The sequence below is a fragment of the Sorex araneus genome, chromosome 9, assembly GCF_027595985.1.
Source record: "Sorex araneus isolate mSorAra2 chromosome 9, mSorAra2.pri, whole genome shotgun sequence".
Lineage (NCBI taxonomy): Eukaryota > Metazoa > Chordata > Mammalia > Eulipotyphla > Soricidae > Sorex > Sorex araneus.
Window position 1 is genome coordinate 23282652 of NC_073310.1, and position 26895 is coordinate 23309546.

General features: G+C 56.6%; 1 protein-coding gene across 1 annotated transcript in view; it reads right to left on the reverse strand.

Annotated features, from left to right (window-relative positions):
* The window catches only part of BCR (BCR activator of RhoGEF and GTPase), a 115717-nt gene that overhangs the window by 23827 nt on the left and 64995 nt on the right, over positions 1-26895 (reverse strand). Inside the window, exons 2-8 of the mRNA XM_012935169.2 lie at positions 25298-25479; positions 18714-18818; positions 17892-18077; positions 11307-11414; positions 8599-8659; positions 7456-7508; positions 5697-5837 (exon numbers count right to left, since the gene is read on the reverse strand). Of these exons, the coding sequence (XP_012790623.2) occupies positions 5697-5837; positions 7456-7508; positions 8599-8659; positions 11307-11414; positions 17892-18077; positions 18714-18818; positions 25298-25479 (836 nt within the window). The remainder of the gene's footprint in view (positions 1-5696; positions 5838-7455; positions 7509-8598; positions 8660-11306; positions 11415-17891; positions 18078-18713; positions 18819-25297; positions 25480-26895) is intronic.

Genomic DNA, 26895 nt, shown 5'->3' on the forward strand with positions numbered 1-26895 from the left:
CTCGCCATGCAAATGTGCAGTGTTCTGATGCCCCCACTTCCCGTCAGCCTCAATGCCTGGTCGCATCCCTCCTGAGCCATGCAGGAAGGTGTCGCCACAGTGCAGGGATAGAAGGTGCTGGCTGACCTCTGGCCTCCGGCCACCCCACTCGTGTCACAGCTGTTCTCCCTACATGCAGCCTGGCATTGCTTTGGAGCCCAGCCCCACCCTGGGCTCCTGAAGGGTACCCTAACAGGTAACATCTAGCACACAAACAGCAGGTTCCCGGCGCTGGGCCAAGAGGACAGCAGGCAGGGCATCTGCCTTGCACGTAGCTGACCCAGGTTCTATCCCTGGCACTCCACGCTTCCATGGAGGTTCAGAAAGTCCTAGAGAAGAGGCAGGGTCTTGCCCCGGGGGCTCAGTTTTTTGCCTCTGGCCTGTCAAGACTTCTCTCAACCTCTTACTGCAGCCTTGGAAGCAGAGCTAACGGCCAGGCAGTGGACAGCCTCTGAAACGGTGGCCACCACTGGGCTCGACACATCTCCATTCCACAGCTGAGCCAACTTAGATGTGAAACACCAGAGCACCACCAGGAGTAACTCCTGAGCATAGTCAGGGGTAACCCCTGAGCACTGTGGGGTGTGGCACCAAAACAAAACACAAAACAAAAGAGAAGGAGGGAGAGGGAAGAGAGAAGAGAGAGGAGAAAAAGAAAGGGTGAGAGAGGAAAGGGAGAGAGAAAGAGAGGGAGAGAGAGGAAAGGAAGAGAGAGGAGAGAGGGAGGAAAAGAGAGAAGAGAGAAGAGAGTGAGAGGAGAGAGAGAGGAGAGAGAGGAAAAGAGGGAGGGAGAGAGAAAAGAGAGAAGAGAGAGGGGAGAGAGGAAGAGAGAGAGAGAGAGCAGGCAGGGGAGTCCTTCCAGTCATGGCTCCCCAATAGTGACATAACACCTGCCTCCATCCAGGACCGAGGCCCCTTCGTCAATCCTGGGGGCTGAGGCTGCTGCCTCAGCCCGGAGCAGAGACCCCCCTCCCTGGACACCGAGAGCCCCCACCAAGGGATCAGCCGCTAAACCATCCCTCACAGGGTCTCCTCAGGAGCCCAGGCTCCCTGCTCTGGCCGGGCACTGGCCGGGGGACTCCCTCCCCAGGACAAGGCCTGGGAAGCAGCCCAGAGTGGAGAGACCCGCCCTGCCCAGGAACACTCGCCAGCCCTGACCTCGCTTTCAGCCCCGCCTCTCCGCCCGCTCACGGCCCCTTCCTCCAGGGCACAGACAGGGGCAGGGCTGGGACGGCACCTGAGTCATGCCCTCCCACCCCCACCCTGGGTGCTCACGTGGTCGGAGAGGCCTGTCCCTCTGACTCAGCACCCAGGAGGAACTGACCAAAGCGGGCAGCCAGTGGCAGCACCGCCCTCCTCCTCCAACTGAGAGCATCACCCACGGTCCGGGACCCTTTAGGAGGGAGAGGACGGGGGCCATCACGCACCTTCACTGCCCATGGCCTGCCCTTCTCCACACTTCAACTTCTCAGTCTCAATTCCCGTAAGGCGGGAATGAAGAAGACCGTCTGGTAGCATATTTCGGGAGAGCAAAATGGGCCTGGCGCAGAGCTCTGGGCTCCACTTGTCAAGTCCCGTGGGTCTGCAGGTCCCAGAGGCACAGCTGTTTTCCTGTCGTGGCTGGGAGGCAGTGTCACCCGTTGCCCTGAGCTGAGGCTCACGACTGACTGTGTCTCTACACCAGGAATCACTCCTGGCGGGGCTCGGGGGACCATCTGGAGTGCTGGGGATTGAACCTGAGTCGGCTGCATTCAAGGCAAACGTATGGTATTGTATCTGAGTGCAAACATCAACTCCGGTCTGCCATAGAGGCAGGGGGAGGGTGGGAGAGGGGGTATACCGGGGATATTGGTGGTGGGAAATGTGCACTGGTGGAGGGATGGGTGTTTGATCATTGTGTGATTGTAACCCAAACATGAAAGCTTGGAACTATCTCACGGTGATTCAATAAAATTTAAAAAAAAAAAAAGGAAAGAAAGCAATCCCCATGGGGCGGTGGGGGATCCACACTGGACTACTGCCTCCTCCCCAAGGGGTCCCTCCTAGGTTGGCCTGCCACCGCCAACTGCCACCCAGGCAACACAACCCTGCCTGAAGCACCCGCACCTCCGAAGAGATATCTGCCTGAAAGCCTGTGACGGACTACATGTGTGTGGTCCTTCCCCACAAGGCTGCCCCAAATCCGTATAGAGCCCCCTAAGTCTTGGTGATGGACACCTGGAAGAAGAGCTGCTGAGGGTCACTTGGTTAAGATGGAGTGATCAGGAGAGGACCCCGGGATGGGACTGGTCCCTTGACAATCAGTGGGAGAAGAGAAGCCCCTCCGCCGTCTACATGCACACAGAGAGGAAAGTCCGCCGGGTACCTGGCCAGGCAGTCCTCTGGAGGCCGGGAGGCTGGCGCTCAGCAGCCTCCAGGACCGAGAAGGAACCGCTGTGGCGCATGTGCTGGTCCCCGGCCCTGTCAACGGTATTTTCGAAAAGCAGCCTGAGCTGAGATTCACAGTTCCGGGCTCTGGGAGAAGCCGCTGAAAGGCATCCCTTAGGTGCAGAAGGGGCTGGAGCGGTAGCGCAGTGGGTAGGGTGTTTGCCTTGCACGTGGCCGACCCGGGTTCAATTCCTCTACCCTTCTCGGAGAGCCTGGCAAGCTACCAAGAGTATCTCTCCCACATGGCAGAGCCTGGCAAGCTCCCTGTGGCGTATTCGATATGCCAAAAACAGTAACTAAATTAGTCTCACAATGGAGACATTACTGATGCCCGCTCGAGCAGATCGACGAGCAACGGGATGACAGTGACAGTGACAGGTGCAGAAGCTGGGGTGTTTTTTTGTTTGTTTGCTTGTTTGTCTGTCTGGCTTTTGGTTTGGGAGGCACACCCAGTGGTGTGCTCTGGGCTGAGAAATCACTCCTGCAGGCTCAGGGGACTATACGAGATGTCTGGGACTGATCTGCAACAGAGGCATCCAGGGAAAGCGCCCTAGTGCATTATCTCTCCGGCCCAGAGCTGGAGGTTCTGAGGTAGACATCGGCAAGGCCTGGCCAGGTGAGACCAGAGTCGCCAAAGGGAGAGTTGAGCGAAAGAGCGCAGGTACAGGCAGCTGTGGCAGACCTAAGGCACCCCTTTAGCTAAGGGTGGCCCTGGCTTTGTTCCACGAGTGGGTTCTGTCCCCGAGGGTGGCCTGCAGCCCCACCTCCTCTCCTGGGGCCCCGAGTGGCCAGGCTGGCGCTGCTCAGATAGACGCTGGCGGTGAGCTGCGCCAGCGGCTCCCTTGTCCAGTAAGTGTGGAAACGAGGGTCCTGGTCAGGGTGCAGGCATGCAGTCAGCAAGAAGCCGAGGGAAAGGCCAGGTCGTCGTTCCCCCATGGCGGGGACAGAACCGGAGCACAGAGGAGCCCGAGGGACAGGGACCTACCAGGGAGACCGGCCAGGGGCACTCGCTGCTGGTTCAGAGCTGCTGCAATGCCCTGTAAGGCCAGCGCGGCCAAGCCCAGGGGCAGAGCATGGCACGAAACAGCTCATGCCGCTTGGCTGAGCAGTCCCAGCAGCAGGTGCCCGCCCTGCCACTTCCTGGGAAAGGCGCCACTGAGAGGGGAGGAAGAATAAAAAGCCGGGCAGGACTCGAGGCCACACTCCATCAACACTTCCGTGGAGGTTTGAGAAAGTCTGAGAGAAACGGCAGGGTCTTCCCCGTGGGCTCAGTCTTTTGCCTTGGGTCCACCAAGACGTCCCCTAACCTCTTCTGTGGACTTGCAAGCAGCGCTGACAGCAGGGCGGTGTCCACTGACCAAGGTCTGATCCCCGTATGATGCCCCAAGTACAATGGAGTAATTCCCAAGTAATTCAGGAGTAACTCCTGAGCATCACCGGGTGTGGCCCCAAACTAAAGCTAAATTAATTGGCGGCCACCTTGTGCTGGACTGAAATGGCACCTCCTCCTCCCTGCAGTGACCATCCTCCAGGGAGCTCTGTCCTAGGGCCAGAGACAGGGGCCCAGGAGAGGACGGAACCATCTAACCACGGGGGCGCACTGTGCCGGGGACACCTGCCCTCACCTCATCCTGGACCTGTCGGGTGGCTGTGGCTCAAGTCCCCCAGTCTCCTCCTCAGAGAAGAGGGTCTCTGCCGGGATCCCTAGATCAGGAGAGCCCGGCAGTCATGCCTTTTCCCCATTGGAAACTTCATCACCAAAGTCACATGCCAAATTTGGAGACAGAAGCCTGAGGGGAAAGCAGCTATTTCCCAAGCCCAAGGCCTCCTTCGCTACAATTTCCCAAATAAAGTGACGAAGCATACAGTGGCCAACCCTCTCTCCTGGCACCTCCACGGCAAAAAGCCTCATTCCTTGGGGCGGGGCAAGGGTCCAATGGGCAGGGCGCCTGCCTTGCACGCCGCAGACTCGGGGTTTGATCCCTGGTACCTTACACGGGTCTCGAGCCCCATCTGGAGTGATCCCTGAGCTCGGAGCCAGGAGTAAGCCCAGAGCACCAACGAAATGGGGGCGGCCCCCAGACATAACGAATTTCTCACCCTGCACCTGTGCCTGTGACTCTCACAGGTCTCAAGACCCCTTCAAACCCACCTTTGCCGTGGAGGCTCTCAGAGGACAGACGCGCAGCAGAGAAAAGGGGATCCCACTTCCACACAGCAGGGACTCAGCGGGCAATCTCAAACTCGGGGCGAGGGGGTGGGCTGCCATTCTAGCGCCCTTGCCACTGCACTTGGCTTCTCGAACTGGCAGAGGAGCAAGGCCTGCCCCAGGAACAGCCCCAGGTCTACGCCATCCTGGTCTACCCACCGCCAATTCATCTCTACCACCACACACCGGAGAGAAAGGGCACAATGAAGGCACATATGAGTCACATCACACTTATGACCTTTCAGAGATCACTAGGCTTTATCCCCCCCTTCTCACAGCTGAGGTACCCAAGCCATCACTCTCATGAAGCAAATGTCACTGAGGTCAGCGGAGTCAGACATGAGAGGGGGGAGCAGATACAAACTCTTTCCCGTGCCACCCTGCCCAGGCACTACCACACTTCCTACTCAGACGCCCGGAGCCCTCCCAAGGCAGGTCAGCAGGGAAGCGGGACCATGAGCAAAGAGGTTTCTACAGGGGCAGGTCGGGTGGGCAAGTCAGAGCTACAGCGATTGCCTACACCAATCCGAAGAGAATTTCTAGGTCAGGGGGTTGGAACACATGCGCCCTGTACCCTGTGCATGGTGGGAGGGCACGCGGAGGGCAGAGGAGAGCGTCTACCAGGTGGGATCTCCAGCTATCCTCACCTCACAGATGCATGGTGCACCTCCTCTCCCCTCTCCCCTGCCCCTCCTCTGAAGCCTTAAGGCCGGCACTGACGCTCTCAGTCCGAGAAACACTCAGGGGGATCCAGGTGAAGTCATGTCCCCCCCACCAGCCTCTTCCAGAGATGGCAAGGATAAGGGCGGAAGGGGAGACCAAGGAAAAGAGGGTCCCTGGACATAACTCCCTACACCCTCCAATGGAAAAAAAAGACAGTCAAGAGCGAGTCCCACCCTGCAACCCCAGGGCCCTGCACACAGCCCTGGGGTTGATCTGACCACTGCTGGGGGAACTCCAAGGAGAAGCTGTTCCCTACGTCAAGCTGAGCCATCAGGCCAGCGGGGCACACCCAGCTCACCTCTCCCTTCTTCACGGTCATGGACTGCCGGCGGGGGGTAATCTCCTCGTTGATGCTGGACAGGAAGTTCTGTGAGATCCGGAGGGCATCCTGCAGAAGGGGGTGGTCGGGGTGGCTGGAGGGAGTGTGCTTCAGCAAGTCCTGCAACAGATCGGGAGACTCGAGTGAGCGAGCGCCAGGCCCCGGCTGCCTCCCTCCTACACGGGGCAACCCCCGACACCTCTCACCAGGGGCCTGGACTCACGGGAGCACTTTTCACAAACAGTTCCTAAGTACATACTCGTGAACCCTTGCTGGGGGCATGCTCTATGGTGGGCTTCCACACCTTGGTACAGGTGACAATTTGAGTCAGGTGCTGTCCTATGGCCAGTAGTGTAGTGACACCCACTGTACTCCCTCGCCGGGATTTACCGCAACCCGAAGTCTCCCCTAGGGGGCAGAGTCGGTCCAGGTCTTGGAGCAATGATCAGGGCAAGGGCAGGGAGACGCCCCCCCGCCTCTCTGGCTCTTCCTTCCTTGAAGGGTGAGAACCCCTTGGAAACAAGGTGGGAATGCTGACCCCGGCTCCACAGAAATGCACATGACCGTGCTCAAGGTACCAGTGCCCTGGTGCCCAGCAACAGAAATCCCCTTAGCTCCCAAATCCCGCAGAGAGACCCTGGGCAGCACAAACGGGCATGGAGGAGGCCTGGAGTCAGAAGTCACACAGTTCCCCGGGCAGCGAATCACAAGTGCATAGAACAGTCTATGACACAGACACCTGCCCCGCCACTGTGCCTCTGAGAAGCGGGGGACAGACAGGAATGCTCCACTTGGAATACGACACAGCTCAGTGGAGAATGAGGCAGAACTGCTTGGACCCAAGTGAGAAACGGGTCAAAAATAGAAAAGTGGGAAGCATGTACTGCTTGAGAAAACGGCATGATCTCAACAAGTTCCTTTACAGCTTGAGAAAACGGCATGATCTCAACAAGTTCCTTTATCTACTGGCACATGCATAAAGAATCCTGTGGCGGGGGGTTCCTTTGTGGGGAGGAAGTGGGAAAGAAAACGAAGACTTCAAACACTTCTAGTGAATTAGTGGCAATTAAAAAAGAAAAAAACCAGAAAAACGCACATGTACAACCTGCGCGTTCTCAACATATACATGGATGGGGTCATGGAGCGGGAGGGCTGGGCTTCTCGGCATGAAGACCGCCCCTTGGGTGACTCCCCACCCAGGCTGGGAAGCAGGGCTTAGAAGTGGTCCCCAGATCCAGTGTCCGTGCTCCTAGAAACTGAGCTCAGATGCTGACGAAGCCTTCTGCAGTGAGGCGGGGCGCCCCCTGTGCCGCCACCTCCCCAGCAAGTGTCCCCAAGAGAGGCAGGAAGACACCTGCAGTGCCACTACATTCCCTCCTGCTGAGGGGAGGTGGGAGAGGGGGGACACACACAGCAGTGCTCAGGGCTCACTCTGGGCTCGACACTTAAGAAACGCCCATGGTGGGCTTGGGGGACCACATGGGGCACTGGGAATCGAACCCAGGTCTAGTCACATGCAAGGCAAACACCCTACCCGCTACACTGTCACTCCTCCTGTCTCTGAGATGGCATTTCTGCCCCACAATAAAGATGTACAGCTCCTGCCAAAGCAGGTGGGTGCCAGACCCAAGAGAGCAAAGGCCAGAGCCCCAGGGAGAGAAGAGGAGAGGGCCAGGGCCCAGGTGGCCACACATGGCGGCTGCAGTACCCTGGGGACACTGAGGACAGAGGGACTCACGTGCAGGACCAGCGTGCTGCGAGTCACCCGGTCCACGGGCTTGTAGAGCAGGGCTGTGGAGAGAGAGGCAGGGTGAGCCACGCCACCTGCCCACCCGCCCCCCGCAAGGTCTAGCTCGTCGGTAACCAGGGCAGATTCAGCACCACAGCTAAAACCCACAGCACTTGGAAGGCTGGACCCGAAAGGTTTTAGTCTGTGACATCAAATACATGCTGCTGGGTCCAGAGGGTGTGGTGGGAACCAGCCCACAAGGTTGGTAAGCATCACTCAGGGTCTTCCTGCCCAGGGCGCCGAGTCCACCAAGGCCCTGGGGAGAACAAGTGGGGGCACAGCCCTGGTGAAAGACCTTCTCTCCAGCCCAGACAGCGCCCTGGGAACAGACGGGCAGCTTCTCAACACCCAGCCCTGGATGAGACGGGAGAGGCCAGCATAGCCCTCAGCCTCCCAGCAGGCCTCTGGCAGCAAGGAAGAGCTCCGGCAGCTCTTGGCTGGTGGGCCTGGACCCACCAAGGGTAGGGATGCTTGAACACATGTTCTCACATGTCAGGAGCCTTTTCCCATGTGACTCATGACTGGAACATGCTCCGTAATCCCCACTGTCCAGTCAGGGAAACTGAGGCTCAGAACATGGCAAGACCGTGTCTGCATGTAACTCTCCGTGAAAACACCTGGAGTGGGAAGTGGCGACATTTCTCACCTCAGCTTCTGCTCAGAACGAGGAGGCTGAACTCAGAGTCAGATGAGCCTGGCCTCAAGCCCTCTGCCCGCCACCTAACGTTTCCAGGCTTGCTTTCATTCGAGACCTGTTCTTTCAATCGAAATACAAAAAACTCCAAATCCTCCTTGTAGGGTCCTTGGGGACAAGACAATCATACCTAAAGTACCCGCCAGTGTCTGGTTTGTGGGCACCTGCTACCGCCTACCATTCTTCCTGGGTGGTGGCAAGCGGGTCTCAACCATGTCCTCTCACCCCCGTCAGGCCTGTGTCTCTCTACTCTCACTACTAAAGTTCCAGAGAAGCAAAGTCACTCTGGAGAGTTGAGCCAACGGGGCGGCATGTTTGTTAATCCCCAGAAGCCTCCCTCGCGCTTGCGGCGGCCATCCAGAGAGAAGCATGGAGAGGCCTTGGCACTGAGAACTCACTTTCCAAAGAGTTTTTGGTGGTTTGGTCCTTGGCATCTTTGTTGCTCCTGGCTCTCATGTTCTGCAAAAGAGAAAAGCAGGTTTTTGTAAGGACAACTGAAGACGGTCTGAAGTGGCAGAAAAGCCCCACAGCCAAACACTGCCGGCAGAAACCTCACCCCTCTCTCACTGCAAAGACCCTCACATGGAACGAATCTGGGGTTGCATCTGGGCCACAGTGTGAAAAGAGGAGCTAAGTGAGCACCCGGCCAGCCCTGCACACCCAGGATCACCTGGGATAGTTTCTCGGTCTCGCACCATCAACATTTGGGACCGAAAACTCCTGTCTCACGACAGCTGCCCTGTGCTGCCACAGGACAGTCAGCAGCAGCCCCAGCCGATGCCCACAAATTCAGTAGCAGGTCTTCCCTTTCCTGCCCAGTCTGACAATCAAAAATGTCTCAGGCTTATTAGGGGTCATAACTATCCCTTGGCCAAGAACCTTCGCCATGGAGAATCCAGCATATCCTACGGCCCTTCCTATAGGAAATAAACTGGTTTGGGGAGCAACCAGAGAAGATGCAGGTGACCATTGGCTAGGAAGCGCATGACCTTTGGAGATGGCCCGGGCAGGCCCACCCCTCCTGAGACACACCCTAGATGCTACCTCCTCCCCACCCTCTCCCAACTTGGCAAATGCAATTGCTAAAAACTCGGCACTTGGATTTCTAGAACGAAAATAATTTCTGGTGGGTTAAGTCATGGATCAACACAAGTGGGTCAAAGCATCACTTAGTCACAGTACAAAGGGAAACAAGGAGGGAAGGACTCTATGAGGCTGAAGTCATCGAGCGGAGCCCAGCCCCAGGCTTCTGAACAAAGGCTGGCAGAGAGAACAGGGGGCTCCCAGTTAACTTCCCCAACCTTTCATGCTGCAGGAAACTCAGGATGAAAAAGATGGCATCCGGCTTGCTCTTTCAAGCCCACGTTCCCCCCGAACACGTCTCTCTCTCTTTCCTTCCCACTCTGGAGAGGCCTGTGTTCTTTCTTGAACATTTCCCTTTTCTTCTTTGTTTTACCTCACGTTTTTGTGTTTGTTTATTTGTTTTGTTTCGTTGCCGCACAAAGTGGTGCTCAGGAGTTACTCCTGTCTCTGTGCTCAGGGATTTCCCCTGATGGCGCTCGGGGACCACATGTGGTGCCAAAGATCAAACCCAGGTCGACTACTTTCAAGGCAAGTGCTCAACCCACCGTACTATCGCTCTGTGCCCCCATCCCACATCTAAGTAAGTTTTGTTCAGTAAAAACCCATCTCAAAACAGGAAAGAAACGAAGTCACTTTACACGCATGGTAACACTACCATCTTTTCTGAGATGAACGTCTTACAGTGATTCCTCTTCTTCCAGACGTCTGCCTCAGAAGCAACCCGAAGGGTGTGAGGGGGTGTGAGAGCTGAACACGAGGCACTCTACAAGAGGAGTCCTGAGCATGTGTGCCTGGGAAGCAGCCCACAGGTCACATGACCCTGGACACAGTCATGCATTTGAGCATCCTAGTAGTTCTGTCTCAAAGAAACTTACAAATTTGGTCTGACTCCATCTCCCCCAAACTCCCTTCACCCCAAAGGGGCCTTTCCACGTAACTCTTGTTCTCTCTAGTCCACGGAGTTGAGACCCTAACCAGGACAACTCCCATCTCACTAGCCATGTCACTTGCACCTTCTTTAGGACTGGTCCTGGGGGAGAAGATCAAAGATCGTCTCCCTCTTCCTGACCTGGGCAGTGATCCTCCAGTGACACCGACCCCTGTCCACACTCCAGGACAACCCCCAGGACTTTGGTACAGTCGGCTGCTTCCTTTTCCTTCCGCTTCACTCCCATCTGCCTGGGCAGCGTGGGTCCCTCTGAGAGCATGGGTGGAGCAGCCAAGCAGACGTCACCAGCAGGGAGACACTGCGACTCCCTCCCTGTTCTTGCAGTGCCCTGCTTTGGCACATGGGCCTTTCCGTCCAGAATCCTGACCTGATGGGGAAGGTACTCAGATGTATGAGGAGTGAAGACACGTCAAGGTGTCTGTACGGACAGGCCCACAAAGAAGGGACTGTCACCCAACTACAGCCAGCAGTGCTGGGAAGGCCCACGTGTCCTTTCTGTACCTGGAGTCTCTTCTGAGGCCACTCTGGCTACCACCCAGGGCAGAGACTCACGTGGAAGCCAGACTGATCCCTGCTCCCCGGGCTGGCCCCCACCCCACATGGGCCTATGGAAGAGAATTAATACCAGCCCAGCTTTCAAGGCTAGTGTGGCCTGCTCAGCTCCCAGACTAGAGGAGGAGCCGAGAAAAACACCCCTCCACCCCCTACCCTCCGCTCTCTGGTAACAAGGAGCAGAGTCGGCCTCAGGACTCCAGAGGCAGGCATCGAGCTAACTGGGCAGAACGCACACAGGTGCCAGGGGGCACCCGGGGACCCAGCAGGCCCAGATCCTGGTCCTGGCCCCGGGGAGGCAACATGCTTCTTAGGGGTCTCCTACTGCCTGCTGACAACAGAGTTCGCCACCCTGGGGTGAGAGAGCCAACCCAGAAGGATCTGGAACCCAGAGGTGAGGCCTACACCGGGACGTCAGTGTGATGCACTGTGTTCTTCCAGGTCACGGTCTCTCAACACCCAGCCCACAGCCCACCTGTGGGAGGTACAGGGGTGCACTCGTCGGAGCCCTGTCACACGTACCTCAGAGATTTCTGCAAACTGAGCGTTGGCCTGACAGCACTTCTCAGCTGTTTCCATGGCAACTCCATAGTTGTCTACAAAGGCCCGGTACACACCCAGCTGGCTGGCCTGCAGGGGGAGAGAGGTGAGTGGGACAGGTGCGGGGCAGGTGCTGCTGGTCCCGGGCTCCTGAGCCGAGTCCTGGACAGGCCCGGGTGCAGGTGCCAGCGCGGAGCTGCAGAGCTCAGCTCTCCCGTGCAGCTGCCTCCCACTGGCTTCCTCTCCCCACACACAGTGCACACTTCCCGGCCGGAATCGACGGTGAGAAGTGACTCACGACCCCAGGCAGGTACAGTTCCCTTCCTCAGCTGCTCAATCCTCCCACCCCGTTCATTTCGTGATGGCGAAAGTTCAGGTCTGCTGGAGAGCGCAGAGATGCATTTCTGTACCGGTGGGACATTCTCAACTCAGTTCCAGGACAGCCACAGGCAACATGTGAAAGCTACAGTTGTCCCCTCATGGCTCATCCCTTAAGGAACACAAGGGACAGCAGCCTAGCTGCCCAGGCCTGAGCCGGACCCACACCTGGTATGGGGCCCAGGCGTCACACTGCAGGCACACCTGGTGGGAGGGACCTGCTGGCTGTAAGGCGAGAGTTGTTGGTCTGCTTGTTGATAGACATCAATAGATGGTCTCACTTAGTCTCGTGCTTAGAGACCCAGCGGAGTACTAATGCCCATGGCCACAGGGGCACTGCCTCGAGCAGCTCTGGGAAGAGACAGTGAGGGAGAAATAAACTCAGGTCCAAGGAAGGTAAGGGGGTTGTCCAGAGACCCCATGACTGGGCCTCCCGCAGCTAGAGGCCTAGGCTTGCTATTGCTTCCGGCAATTGTTCTCCGTTGAACCAAAATTTGATCTGAGTGTATTCATGTTTATCCTGAATTTTGTTTTTTGCAGATGACAATCTCAGAAATGGTGAGCCAGGCAGCCCCAGCACAGCCTGATCTCTAGTCTCACTCCCTCGGGGCATTGCCTGAAGGGCCTGGGGCTACCTGGGGAGGCAGCGGCAGCTCTGAAGGCCCTACCCAGCACCTTCTTTGATAAGCATCCCAGTAAGTGACGGTGCAACTTTCACCACTGTACAATGGTTCCGACCCAAGTTCTTCCTGTCTCCCCCCCCCTTGGTCACTGAGCATCTCCCTCACCCAAAAAGACCCCTGCTTACGCACTGCCACCCCACCTGTGACTCACTCAGACAGTGCGGTATAACCCAGCGGGAGAGACGCTCGGTAAGCATGTGGAGAAACAACACAGTACAGCAGATCGCTGACACAAGGGCTGTGGACACTGGGCTTGCTCTGCATCCCGTGCCAGGAAGGTCTCTGAGGAGGTGATCACTGAGTCAAGTTCTGATGGGCTGTAACTATTGATGAAATGATATGCTGAAGCCCTAACTCCCATCACCTCAGATGATGGTTGCATTTGGAGACAAGGTTCAAAGAAGTGGCTGGGTTACAATCAGGACTTAGGGGTGGGTCCAAATCTAATATGGATTTAGATATTTATGGATTTAGATATTATTTTTTATATTATTTAATTGAATCCCCATGAAATACATAGTTACAAAGTTGTTCATGATTGAGTTTCAGAAATACAATGTTACGGGGCTGGATCAATAACACAGCGGGTAGGGCGTTTGCCTTGCACGCAGCTGACCCGGGTTCGATTCCCAGCATCCCATATGGTCCCCTGAGCACTGCCAGGGATAATTCCTGAGTGCAGAGCCAGGAGTGCCCCTGTGCATTGCCAGGTGTGACCCAAAAAGCAAAAAAAAAAAAAAAAAAATACAATGTTACAACACCTATCCCTTCACAGGTGAACATTTCCCACCACCAATGTTCCTAGTTTCTCTCCTGCCCGCTTACCCCTCTATCCTCCCTGGCCAGCCCTAACAGCCTGTCTCTATGGCACGTACTTCCCTTCTCTCTGTGTCTCTCTTCTTTTTCCTGTGGTTTGCAATACTGCTACTGAAAGGGTATCATGCATATCACTTTACCACCATTCAGCATTCAGTTTGTGTCAAGTGATCATTGCCAACTATCACTGTCCGGGTGGTCCTTCCTTGGTCCTAAGTGCACTTTCCCTGCCCCTCCTCTTTTAAGAAGAAACCTAATCATGAACAGCTTTGTAAGGGTCTATCTCACAGTGATTCAATAAAAAAGTTTTAAAAAAATTAATATATAAAGAGCCTAGACTGTGGTAGCTCCAATAAACAAAATGAAAATGGGGTTCAAAAGAGGAAAATCCCTCCTTCTATTACCGCCTCTTCTCCAGCTCCATCTCCAAGGATTTCATGTCTCTGGCTGGCTTTAGAGAAGCTCTAAGCAGTTCATTTCCACATTTTCAACAACAACAACAAAAAACATGGAGCATCACAGATAATGGGAAAATGGAAATTATTTGCCTCGACTAGGAGGCCATGAGAATACCACATCCTCGCAGCATCATTATTTGCCCCAAAGTGCAGAGTCTAAACCTATTTTTTTTTCTTTTTGGGCCACACCCAGCGATGCACAGGGGTCACTCCTGGCTCATGCACTCAGGAATCAACCCTGGCGGTGCTCAGGGGACCATATGGGATGCTGGGATTTGAACCCGGGTCGGCCTCGTGCAAGGCAAACGCCCTACCCGCTGTGCTATCGCTCCAGCCCCGAGTCTAAACCTATTTCTGAGGAAACATCAGATAACTCCAAAATGGATTGTGTCTTTAAAAAGAAAAAAAAAAAAGGTCAAAGTCATGTAAGACAAGCAAAGGTCAAGGAATCAGTAGAGATCAGAGACATGACAAAGCAAGGGCAGCACGGGCCCTGGATTGACTCCTAAATTGGACAATAAAAATGACTGTAAAGACCATGATGACTAACGTGGGAGGAATTCGTAAGTAAACTACACATTAAATAATAGCATATCACTCTGAAGTGTCCTGAATGTTGTAATTGTGCTATAGATTTGGATGGACACGTCCTCGTTCTTTTGATTTTTTTAAATTTTTGTTTTGTTTTTTGGGCCACACCCAGCACTCAGGAGTCACTTGTGGCGGTGCTCAGCAGACTATACGGGATGCCAGAGATTCAAACCTGGGCCAGATGTATGCAAAGCAAGTGCCCTACTATCTCTCTGGCCCAGGACATATCACTGTCCTTACCAAATACACCGCAAAGTATTTGGGGGTAAAAGGGCGGATATCTACAATACTTTCTCCAGCTATTCTGGATGTGTGTATGTGTACATGCACAAAGTCTCGTGTATACATGAAAGAAGAGGATAAAAGTAAACGATAAGAGCAAATTTGGCAAAATGTTACTATCGTCGGTGTATCTTGCACATGAAAAATCTTTGTAATCTTGTGGAATTCCCGTAAAGCTTGTGGACGCTTGAAAGGATCAGAAAAAATGAAAACTTGAGTTGATAAAATTTCTGCCAGAAACAACTCCCTGAGCTGGTGGTGACAGTTAACCCTTGACTTCCCACAGGAAGGAGAGCCAGGGCATGGTGTGACCTAGGCTTTCTTGCTCTTGCACACAGCTCACTGGTCCCCCAGGAAAGCAGAGGTGCCACAGCTGGGACAGGACATCAGGTCCCTGGAGTCCTTACACACTTTCAGCTGGAAAATCTGACAAGCCCTTGGGGCCAGAGAGACAGTATAGCAGGTAGGGCACTTGCCTTGCACTCAGGCAACTCGGGTTCACCCCTCAGAACCGCACATGGTCCTCCGAGCCCGCTGAGACCCACCAGGAGTGATCTCTCAGTGCAGAGGCAGGAGTAAGGCCTGAACACTGCTCAGTGTGAACCTCCCCCCCATAAAACACCAACACCAACAACAAAGAATCTGAAAAGAGCCCAAAGTGGAGCGGGCAGTACCCGCCTTGGGGCTGCTGGAATGATTAGGTGTGTGGGGGTGGGGGTGGACAGTAGCCTCAGGTGCTGTGGGGGTGCTTCCTGCGTGTCAGCTTAAAGAAGGCAGACTTCCACCAGGGTGCTGATTCATTTTGATTGCTTTCTTTCCTGAACAGTGGGTGGTAAGCCAGGTAAGTTTGGGAACCTCCGGGAAAGAGCAGCGACACTGGGCTGACCATGCTCTGACGAGGCAGGGACATTGTCTGTCCTTGGGGACCCAGCCCCAGGTGACACCACCTGCACACTCAGTCTGACAGGGCACCTCTGCCCACTGCAGCCCCACCTCTCCCGCCGTCTTCCTGCCGCCCCGTGCCGAGCACGAAGGAGAGTCCAAGGGTACCGGAGAACACAGGGAAACTCTCAGTCCTGGTGCTGGTGAGACATTTTCAGTGTCGGTTTCTGAGGGATCCTGGAATGCTATTAAGGGCAGAAGTGCTGGCAGCACCCCAAAAGACAATCCTCTGACCCTTGGGAGGCAGCAGGCTGAGTCAAATCCACAGGGTTCAAAGCCAGGCTGATCTGACACACACAGAGAAACAGGGGCACGGGAATCCACCGGGCAAGGGGGTCCGAGGTGCTGAGAATCTGAACAAAACAGGCGTTTCCCGTGCCCCCTGCATCTCAGCTGTAGCCTGGAATCTGGGAGCCCAGTGCGTCCACGATGGGGCTGGGTGGCGGCTGCCAATAGGAAGCCACACCTCAGAGTGGAACCTTGGCTCGGGCCCAGGAGGGAGCCAGGGCGAGTCTGGGACTGACCGGGGCCAGCTGGGTGTGTGGGAGGCCCGCCTAGAAGGGCTGGGAGCCAAGTTCCCCTTGGCAGGTTCCTGACAGCTTGTGGGGGGGGACCCCCACCTGCCCTGCCCCTGGAGATAAGGGACACTGCAGGGAAAGAGCCTGTGTGCCCCAAGGCCCAGGCCACTGTGCACTCAGGGAGAAGCACTGTCATTTGGGGCCTGCCCTGCGTGTGCCTTCAAGTTATTCTCTGAGAATGGTGTCTCTCTCTCTCTCTCACACACACACACACACACACACACACACACACACACGGGGGGGGGGGGTGTGGAGGGACATGAACAGGGACAGACGGAAGACTGACAGCATCACATACGTGCAAACACATACAACAGAAGGGAGGGGGGTACTGATAGCACCAGACACACACACACACACACACACACACACACACACACACACACACACACACACACACACACACACACACACACACACACACACACAGCCCTTACCAGGCTCTTGGAGTACAACCTGACCCCCCCACGTCCCCACAGTCTTCCCTTCAAGAGACTGCCTGGTTTCCCCGAGGGTCGCAAAGGTACGGAAGGGAATCTCCTTTTCATACAACCCAGTCACAAACGTTGGAAAACAAAACGTTAGTCCAACAATCCCATCTGAGAGTTCTCTCCTTCCTCCTCAGGCCCCTGATAGGTTTCTTCCTTTTAGATACGCTTTTACCTTTCCTCACATCTTGGTTAAACACATATCCAGTGGTTTATGCTATTGATTCCATTAAAAGGCACATCCCTGGCTTCTCCTGGGCCCTGTGTGAGGGGCCAGAGAGGCCCCAGGCTTGCCTCTGGCTCTCAACAGGTGAGACCCACTGCCATCTCTGCCAGACCTGGCCCGCTTGGACCCACTGAGCCCTTTCAGGAGTTATTCTGTCATCCGATTCCATTCATCGGGCTCTAAAAGAAAGGGCTGCAGGGAGCAGGCTCTTTCCCTGGAGTGTCCCCCTTCCCCAGATAAGACAGCTCAAGGGCACGGGCTAGGCCAATGACCAACCACGAGGGGAGCACAGGAGCAGCCCAGGTGACAGGGAGGCCCTGGACCCACTGGGACTCCATATGAAAGCCAAGTCCTTGCTAATCAAGAACCAGACCCCGTCACGGTGCCAGGATGTCCCGTGGGCCACCTGTACAAAGCGAGCCCACCTGGGACCCAGACCCAGGTGACACCACCCACACACTCAGTCTGCCAGGGCACCTCTCCCACCGTCTTCCTGCTGCCCCGTGCCCCATGCTAAGGACATTTCTGCAAGGCAAAGGGGGCAGAGCACTGCTGCCAGAGTCTCCAGCTTCCATATGCCTCCGGATGCCTAAAATAGCTGCGAGAGCAAGCTGAGGGTCTCAGGGTTCACCCACTGTCACCATTTCCCTTCCAGGGCCTTCCTGAGGTGCTCAAAAGCACAATTCTCAGCACCTTCATCATCTTCATCAAACAAGTCTCCACTCCCCACACAATTTTTAATTCTCCAAGCAGCTCAAGAGCTCTTAATCCAGGTAGCTGCAGAAAATAAAGTGCAGTGACCCTCACTCTCCCTTTGCCCCAACTCCGTGGCTTTCCCTAAGTCCTGCTGTCCACGGCAGCCACATCTCTTTGATCAAAGGGCAGCGGGGCGGGACCAGTTTGGACACCGGAAACCTCGAGTAAAACGGAGCCGAGTCAGAAAAGTGGGCGGAGGAAAGGAAGTCTGTGTTACCACTATTGTGTTGGGTCCAGCAAGGGTACTCTGAAGGGGTCCCCTCCACCCAGGGGGCTGCCCTGTGGTGTGGGAAGCGCTGAGACACACCCAGGGGCCCCCGCAGGTGCCGCCCTCCCCCGGGAGGCGAGCTCCCGGCCCGAGTCACTCACCAGCTTCTGGAAGAGGTCACCCACGCGCTGCTGGTGGCCCCACTGCTGCACCCGGGGGAAGAGCCCGTCGTAGAACTCCTTGTGGATCTCGTAGAGCTCAGGCACTTTGAAGAAGATGGTCTCGATCTGCTGGCTGGTGAGCACTGGCTGAGAGGTGGTGGCGGCGGCCTTCAAAGGTTTCATGGGCTGCAAGAGGGCCTGAGTGAGAGGCTCGCCACTTCCCAGATGCAGGGCAGGAAGGCATGGGCATACGGACAAGGTGCTTTCATGTTTAAGCTCCCTTAAAAACGCACACTGAGGGGCCAGAGCAATAGTACAAGGGGTAGAACGTTTGTCTTGCATGCAGCTGACCTGGGTTCGATCCCTGGCATCCCATAAGGTCCCCTGAGCACCGCCAGGAATAATTCCTGAGTGCAAGGCAGGCATAATCCTTAAGCATTGCTGGGTATGATCAAAACCAAACCAACCAACCAACCAAAAAAAAAAAACCACTCCAAATTTAGGGCTGGCGAGAGCTGCAGTGAAGCTATGCATGCAGGAGCCCTGGGTGTGACACACTACCTGTGTCCCCAACCGAAAGCATAAACAGTAAACTAAAAACCACAGACAATGTAAAGCCAGCCTTGGTACAGCACCCAAATCTCAGGCTGCTGTCCACTGCCTCTCGCAGGGGTCTCCGAATTCAGAGGTGCGGGTGTTCTGACATTCCTGCAAGCCTGTAAATGGCTCTGGGATCCAAAAACTGACCTGGGAGCCAGGACTTGAGGGGGAGGAGTGTGCCCCCAGGCCTCCCGCCCCCACCCGCCCTGGCACCCTCCTCACCAGCAGCAGCGCCTCTAGGTGGCTCAAGTAGGTCTCCTCGCTGGCCAGGATTCCGGACAGGACCCACTTCCTCATCTCCAGGCCCTTTTCCAAGTCCAGCTCACTCTGCGGGAGAAAGGAGGAGAGGGGGCTACAGATGGCCGGCTGGGCGGGGAGGGCTGGCCGGGCAGCCTGAGGACAGGCCTCCCAAGAAGGCCCGTGTGGGATTCACCAAGACCCAGCAGTCACCGGCCTGTCGATCTGAAACGTTGCCTGGAAAAGTTGTGGCCACGGAGAGGCTTCCCAGAAGACACTGAGCAGACGGACTGTCAGGGACCCGTTTGGCCACCCTGACTCTCTCCACAGCACCCCGCTCCCTGCCCGCACCCTCTGCCTCTGCCACCTGACTCTCAGCACAGGCCAGGCGGCACTGCCTCCCTCCGCGCACCTGTTCCTGGCCAGACTGAGCTAGGGACTACTGCCGCCTGTTCCGGGGGAGCCCGGCTCCCAAGCTCAGGGCCCCTGTCCCTGCCGAAGATGACCCTCTTCTGGGTGGACAAGGTGCCCCCTCCCACCCACTGCCCCACTAAAAGTTGAGTGACACCCAACTGCCTCTGCCTCCAAAAGACGGAGTGGGAGCCTCCTGGAGACCGTACGGGGTCAAGTCTCCGCAGTGGTGCCTGCCTTCCTGTCCCTCTGGGATAACACACTGGGCTGCTGCGTGTGCCCCCGGGAGTCGTCCAAGAGATAACTAAATTAAAACGTCCTCAGGCAGATGGTCCGGAGGGTCGAGCATGCCCCTTGCAGGCGGCCAATTCAGGTTCACTCCCCAGAACTCTATACAGTCTCAGAGCCCTACCAGGAGTGATCCCTGAGCACAGAGCCACGAGTAAGCCCTTAACAACACCAGGTATGGTCCAAAACCCAAAAGACAAAACACAACAAAACAAAAAACAGTCTTCACTAGGGCAGGCCTTAAACCAACAGGACCAGTGTCTTTAATAAGGAGAGATTAGAAGTCAGAGCACACACTCTAGTTACAAAACTTAGTCCTGAAGATGTAATGGAGAGTCTTCTGATACACAGCGAGTCTGCTAACACACAGGTTCCAGGAAATTGGGAAATGACATCTAACAAAAGCACATTCTCAACAAACTCATTTCACTCCATGTCAGCTGGATTCTTTCTCCAAGTCGTTAACTTGAGAACCTGGGCTAAAATTAATAACACTGTGTTGCAGATCTGACAGTTGCCAAGAGAACAGATCTAAAAAGTTCTCCTGACAAGAAGAAAATATTTGCATCCATGTGGCAATGGGTATTAGCTAGACTTATAGTACTCATTTTGCAAATACATATGTATCACTGTATCACTGCCATCCCGTTGCTCATCGATTTGCTTGGGTAGGCACCAGTAATGTCTCCATTGTGAGATTTGTTGTATATGTGTGTGTGTGTGTGTGTATGTATGTATATATATGTATATGTATGTATATATGTATGTGTATGTATATATATAGTGCCACCATGCTACATACTCAAAATATAATGAATTTCAATATGTTTACTTTAAGGTCACTGTCACTGTCATCCCGTTGCTCATCGATTTGCTCAAGCTGGCACCAGTAACGTCTCCACTGTGAGACTTGTTTTTACTGTTTTTGGCATATCAGATACGCCACGGGGAGTTTGCTAGGCTCTGCCGTGCAGGTGGGATACTCTCGGTAGCTTGCCGGGCTCTCTGAGGCGGGCAGAGGAATAGAACGGGTCAAAACTTGCCTAGAAGAGGAGAGAAAGAGGGAAACAGATGTTCAAGAGGGAACACAGCCTTCTCACGTGTGGAAGTCAGTGAGCAAAGAAACAGAGACAAGCAGGTGGGACCCGTGTTCAAGGGAGAGCACGGCTGGAAAAGCAAGCCTAGTCCAACAGTTTTAAAAAGGAAAAAGAGGAGATGTGAACTCAGCTTCTCGAGGTGGACAGAGAAAGAAGACGAACACCCCCAAGCCAGAGGCTCAAACTTACCTGGCCTACTTCCCCCTTTGCAGAAAAACATAAAATCATTCAGTGCCCCATGGCCATACCTCCCCGACCCTGGAAATCTACCTTCCTTAAAAGAACAAACGGATGTGGCTGGAGAGAGAGTACAGTGGTAGGATGCTTGCCTTGCGTGCAGCTGACCTAGGTGGGATTCCTCCTCCGCAGCCCAGGTGTTCCCCTGAGGCCACCGGCAGTGACCCCTCTGAGCGCAGAGCTGGGTCCTGAACACTGCTAGGTGTAGCTCCCCAAAGAAAAAACAAACACACAGAAGGCACCTTCGCAACCACCCCCCTCGCCCTCCATCACTTAAGCGCCTCCCAGGGGATGGTGTCGCTCACTTTCGGAAACACTGTTCTGAATCACGGAGAAACCGCCAGAAAAACCAACCCTGCCGGAACCTTGACTAGGAAGGTCCAGTCTCTGGGACTCTGAGAGGTCCACGGCTGTGGTTTGAGCCACTGAGTCAGTGACTCAGTATTACAGACACCCAGGAAACGGCCAAGGCCATCTGCTGTGTGACTTTTGGGCGTGTGCTGCCTTATTCCAGGACACTGGCCATAGGACAGCAGTCTCGCGTATGAGGACTTGGCCAGCCCCACGGCGCGCCCCCAGCCCCAGCTCTTCACGGGACCCAGGCTGTGCTCCTCCACCGAGCCCTGCACCGAAGGCCCCACTACCGCGGGTGGGGCGGGCCCCTGGCCCCTGGCAGTGGAGGGAACAGTCCTGCTCATTCCAATGCTGTGCTCCAGCCACAGGCTTGTGTGGGACGGGCCCCCCGCCCCCATGGCAGCCCTGGTGGTGGGACTGGAGCTCTCTGCCCGCACGCCCAGGGAAGACCACCGAGGGGAAGCAGGCCCCGGGCCCTGCGGCCTCTAGGGTGGGAAGCTGATGGGGGGGCCTCTGCTTGGAGGGTGTCAAGTGGCATTCTGGGTCTCCATCCGCCAGATGCCAATGTCAACACCCCAGCCCCCAGCCGTGACAGTCACACGTATCTGCAGACGGAGACAAATCAAAACCAGGTAAGCACCATGGGGTTCAGGGTAGAGCTGAGAAGCGCCCAGGCCTCACGGTATCTCTGTGGTCAGGACACCCCACGACAGTCCCAGCCTTGCTGGTCCCGGGCCAGCAGGAGGGACACACTGGGTGGGGGCAACCCGGTTCCAGAGTCAGGCCTGCCCTGGTCCTAGGCAGCTGCCCTTCTGCCATGAGTCTTGCTGACAAGGTGCAGGCCTGTGTGCATGTCTAACAGGTGTGGACACACATGTCATCAAGATCTTAGTTGAGAGCCATTCCCAGGACAGGTGGGTCCCGCCCCACAGGGCACCCCTGAGCTGGGGTGTGCTGGGAGAGAAGGCCACAGGCGGGAGCCTGACTGTGAGACGACCCATCCCCCACACACAGGTGACCACCAAGGAGACATCAGTGTGAGGGAGAGAAGTCCCGGCTGGGTCCCCGATCCGACGGCACCGCTGGGGAACCCGTCTCTGAGAGACAAGCAGGACAGCGGGTGAAGGCTGAGGTTTCGCTTGGCCAGGCCGCAGCCCTCGGCACGCAGTCAGCCGCCCTCTCCGACGGCATGCGGAAACGGCTCACCGCTGACACAGCATGAGCCGCCCACCCCGAGCCTGGGACGAGGTGTCCGAGACAGCCACCCACCCAGCCCTGCTCGTGCCTGGAGAACAATCCCGCTGCTATGAGCGCTGGGGCGGGGAGGCGGTGGCAGCAGCAGGGCTGTGTGTCCGTCCCGCCCACGAGCTGGAAGGCCGGCAGGACGGCGCCCCGTCCAGCTCTCCCTGTTCTGGCCGGGCCGGCGGGCGCAGACACCGCAACTTGGACTAAGCTTATTCTCCTGAGCCCTGGACACTGCTGCTGGCATCCCAGCATCTGACAGGGAAGGCGCAGACACTGGCCAGCTCCACCTTGGAGGGGAGAGGGCAGAGGGAGGCACAGGGCAAGGCAGGAGAGGGCTATTTATAACCCTGCCGCGTGCAAATGCCAGTTCTGGAAAGAACACGTGAGTCCCGTCAGAGCCGTGAGGGCCGGGAGACTGTGGGGTGGGGGCGGGGGAGGGGCGGTGTCCAGAAGTAAAGGGCAACTGGAAAAGGGCAGCAGCAATCTGGAAGGAAGGCCTCTGGCCCTCCTCAGGCTGCTCCTGGAGGGGGCCATGGAGGCGCGGGGCGGTGAGGGCAGGGTGGACAGGCTAGGGAGGGACAGAGCTGGACTCATTTTGAGGGAAGGGCAGGGAGGGGCACAGCAATACAAATACTGAGGCTGAACGCGCTGATAAACACAAGGAGGAACGATAGTTCACTGCGTAATTTTCACAGGTATTTTGCACAATGGCAAATTTCCCTTCCCCCCGCCCCCGCCAAGTGGATGCATCCATTACATAAAGAATTGGGGGTGGGGGGGTGAGTTTTTTGGTTGGTTCTGGCAACCCGGGCGGTGTTCAGGGGCTTCTCCCAGCTCAGTGCTCCGAGGGGTGGGGGGACCACGTGGTGCTGAGACTGAACCCGAGCCGCACGTGCAAAGCCCAGACTCAGCCGTGAAGCACTTTTTTAAAGAAACAACTGGGCCAGTATACGCAGAAGCAAGATGTGATGATTATTCAGTGACAATGAGTATGCGGTGGAACGGGGCAGAAAGCGCTGATGGAGGGACCTAGCAGAAGTGAACTGCCAGCCGTCAGCTGGGCAGAAAGGAGCAGGAACTGAGTCTCGGGCATGCGAGTGAGCAGCCGCGAGAGCCCCCCGAACACCTGTGCCCTCCTGGGGCTGAGCATAGTGGGGGGATGACACGGGTTGCACCGGGGATCAGAACAGAAACCCGTGCCCATGAAGTCGGGGGCAGGGGGGTGGGGGTGCTCCCGACAGGGAGTGGCAGCCAGGTAGGGGACAAAGGAACGCTTCCCTCCTCTCAGGCAGAGACTACACTCCATCTCCATCAGCAACGCGACTGGGCGCCACCCTGCAGCCCAGAGAGCAGAGGATGGGCCCGGCTGGGTCCTACACAGGGCCAGGAGCTGGGCGTGAGACTCCGGCGTGCAGGGCATGAACTTCCTGTCTGCCCCAGCCCCCAGCCCAGGCGGGCTCTCCAGAGAGAAGAGAGCAGCGTGGCCGACCCCAAGCACCTGGTTCCCTTGACTTTGCAAGGAGGAGCGATAGCGCAGCCACAGTCCTTGCACGGACAGAAGCCCAGCGCCGTACTGTTGGCTGAGCTGAGTCATGGGCAGCAATTACCCTGCTGAGCTTCACTGGGGGAGTGATGGGAGCACTCCTGAGCGCACTGACAAGGTCACCTCTGCCAAGCCCAGCAGCTGCGTCCCAGGCCCCTGACATGCCCGCAGGAGACTCCTGGCACAGGGCCGTCTCACTCTCTAATGGCTGATCAGCAGCAGCATGGCGAGTTCCCCCTTCAGGTCACCCTAGGGCCACACCTGCCCCTCGCTGGCACCGTGGGGGCAGGGCTGGCAGGCGAAGGGAACTGTGGGGTCAGTCCAGGCCATACTGTGTCGCAGATACAGAACTCAAGGGTGTGCGCAGCCACCTATACCTAAAGAGGTGGGTCACTGGCAGGAAGTCCACTCAGGGCCTCCGTATGGACTGACCACTGTGCCTCCACTCTCCCCAGGATGCCAGGTGGAAATGGTGCCCAGACCCTCGCCTCTTTCCTCAGACACTGCTGGAAAAGGATTACGTTTCAGCTTGCAGCCCTGACCCGGCTTCCCAGAGTGCCCACAGCAGGACATGCGCACCCCCCCCCACCCGCACCTTCGGGTCCGCGGTGCCAGGGAGGCAGGGCAGAGCCCACTGCAGCTCTAAACACAGCCTGCTCCTCTTCGCATGTCTCCAAAGTCCTTTTGCTATGGGGGTGCACATCTGGTGGTGCTCAGGGATCATTCCTGGTGGGACTTGGGGGAGCCTAGAGATCAAACCTCACTCAGCCGCCTGCAAGGCAAGTGCCTCTCCCGCAGTACTCTTGACCCCTGAGCACAGAGTCAAGAGTAAGCCCTGAGGGGCTGGAGCAATAGCACAGCGGGTAGGGCATTTGCCTTGCATACAGCCAACCTGGGTTCGATTCCCAGCATCCCATATGGTCCCCTGAGCACCGCCAGGAGTAACCCCTGTGCATCGGTGGGTGTGCCCCCTCCCAAAAAAAAAAAGAGAGAAAGAAATCTTCAAAAAAAATAAATAGAGTAAGTCCTGAGCACCACTACGTGTGACCCCCAAAACCAAAGAAACAAACCAAAGAAAAAGCTAGAGGCGATAGAGGGGTTATTAGTGATGGATCAGGTGAGACTTCCAGAGAAATCCTAGTCGTGCCACTGGTGGTGAAAAAGCAGGCGCACCGCAGGGGTAGCGAGAGGAAAGGCTGGGACACATCAGGTCAGCACTGCTGCCGGCTCAGCCTCTGCCTCCTCGGGGCAGGCTGTCGCAACCAACACCATCTCCACCACCGTGCTTCAAACAGTGGGTGGTCTCTGGGCACCCACGGAGGGCCCGGAGAAGAGTGTCCATTAACCATTCTGTCACCCGTACCTGTCCCCCAGCCCCCGGCCCTGGCACTCACCCCTTTTGTGGACTCCAGGGCTCCCGAGGACAGAGCGTCCCGGCTGGCTCTGCCCTTGGTGCCGAGGTGCGGCGAGGAAGAGGGTGAGTCATCGATGTACGGCAGCCCGTCCTGGTGCCGGCGCTGCTCCTCGGCCCGGTCTGCGGCACAGCCGTACCCAGGCGGCGTCCCGAACGACACATCTGTGGAGGCAGGAGAGCAGCCGGGGTTAGCGACAAGAAGGGCCTCCCCGGCCCAGGGCTGCCCGCCCGGGAATGCCCACACCCCACCTGGCCCAGCAGGCATCTGGCTGGCACTGGCAGGCACCCACAGGCGTGTCGACCGGGACCTCGGGCACCCTGACCAGCTGGGCAAAGACCGCAGGGCGAGGTGATGAAAGAGGAACTGGCTCCCTGGCGGGGGGAGACCAAGCCTCTAGATGCTGGGGCAGACCTGTATTTGTTCAGCCGAGCGAGCGCCTCTGGCAGACCCCGAGTGCGAAAGCCTCACTGTCAGGAATGGTCATCACACACCAGTGAAGGGGATGTCACGAGGGTGGGCAGACAGGTGCCCAGAGAGGGGGGCACTGCACACCTACAGCCTACTTCCCCCTGACAATCCTGAGTGACAGACCCTCACGCCTCATGCTACAGCGTATCTGTATATCTTCACCCAAGCCGCTGCGCTAGAAGGAACCTCTGCCCGGAACGCGAGAGCCCTGCCCCGTGCCAAGCCTCCAGAGTCACCTCCCAACTCCACCCAAGGTCACCTCTTCGGTCCACACTAGTCTGGGTGTCACCCTGACTGGGTGGCGTCACTTGCACTACGGCTTACCTACAAGCAACCCTGCCCCAACATTACCACCTCAGGTGGCATCTGGAACATTCCGTGTCCCGTTTATAAGCTCTATCCCCTGATACACCTGCTCGGGGTCCCCAGCTCCTTGGGGTCTCCAGGCAGGCACAGTGCTTGGTACAGGAGCAACCCCGGGCTGCCAGAGCAGCTGGCCCAATGATCTCCAGGGGACGTGACTTTCATTCCCAGTGGCAGTGGGAGGAGCTGAAGCCGCAGTGACTGATCGGCTCCAGCTGCTCTGCAGAAGCTCCTCCTCCAAGCAGTAGCACCCGAGAAGGCCAAAGTCCTAACCTCCAGCACACCCCTGTCACGCCCAGGCTCTCCACTTCCATGTGAGACGTGCAGGATACGCACCGCGCAGTCTAACCAGCAGCCTCAGTCCCTGCTAAGCTATCTATCAGCTTCCTGTGGAGAGGGTCTGAACTACAGCCGACCCAACACAGACCAAGGGCATCAGGCTTGCCCGGGATGCCTGGGGGCTGCTGGCTATAAAGACTCTTGGAGAACCCTTGCAGGCAGGCAGGGCTGAGGTCCACACATGGGACCCAACAGAGCATCCGCTGGTGCGGTACTGTTCCACAGACCCATGCCATGATCCCAGGGTCTGTGCCAGGGCACCGATCACAAAGGCCAAGCCGGGTTCTGCCAGTGTGTGTCCACAGGAGGGTCCCAGCAGAGGCTAGTTCTGGGTTGGCGTGTCCCCTAGAGCGAGGTCGCCAGGAAGTCGCCCACCCCAGCCCAGATAAGCTATAGAGAAGCCCCTC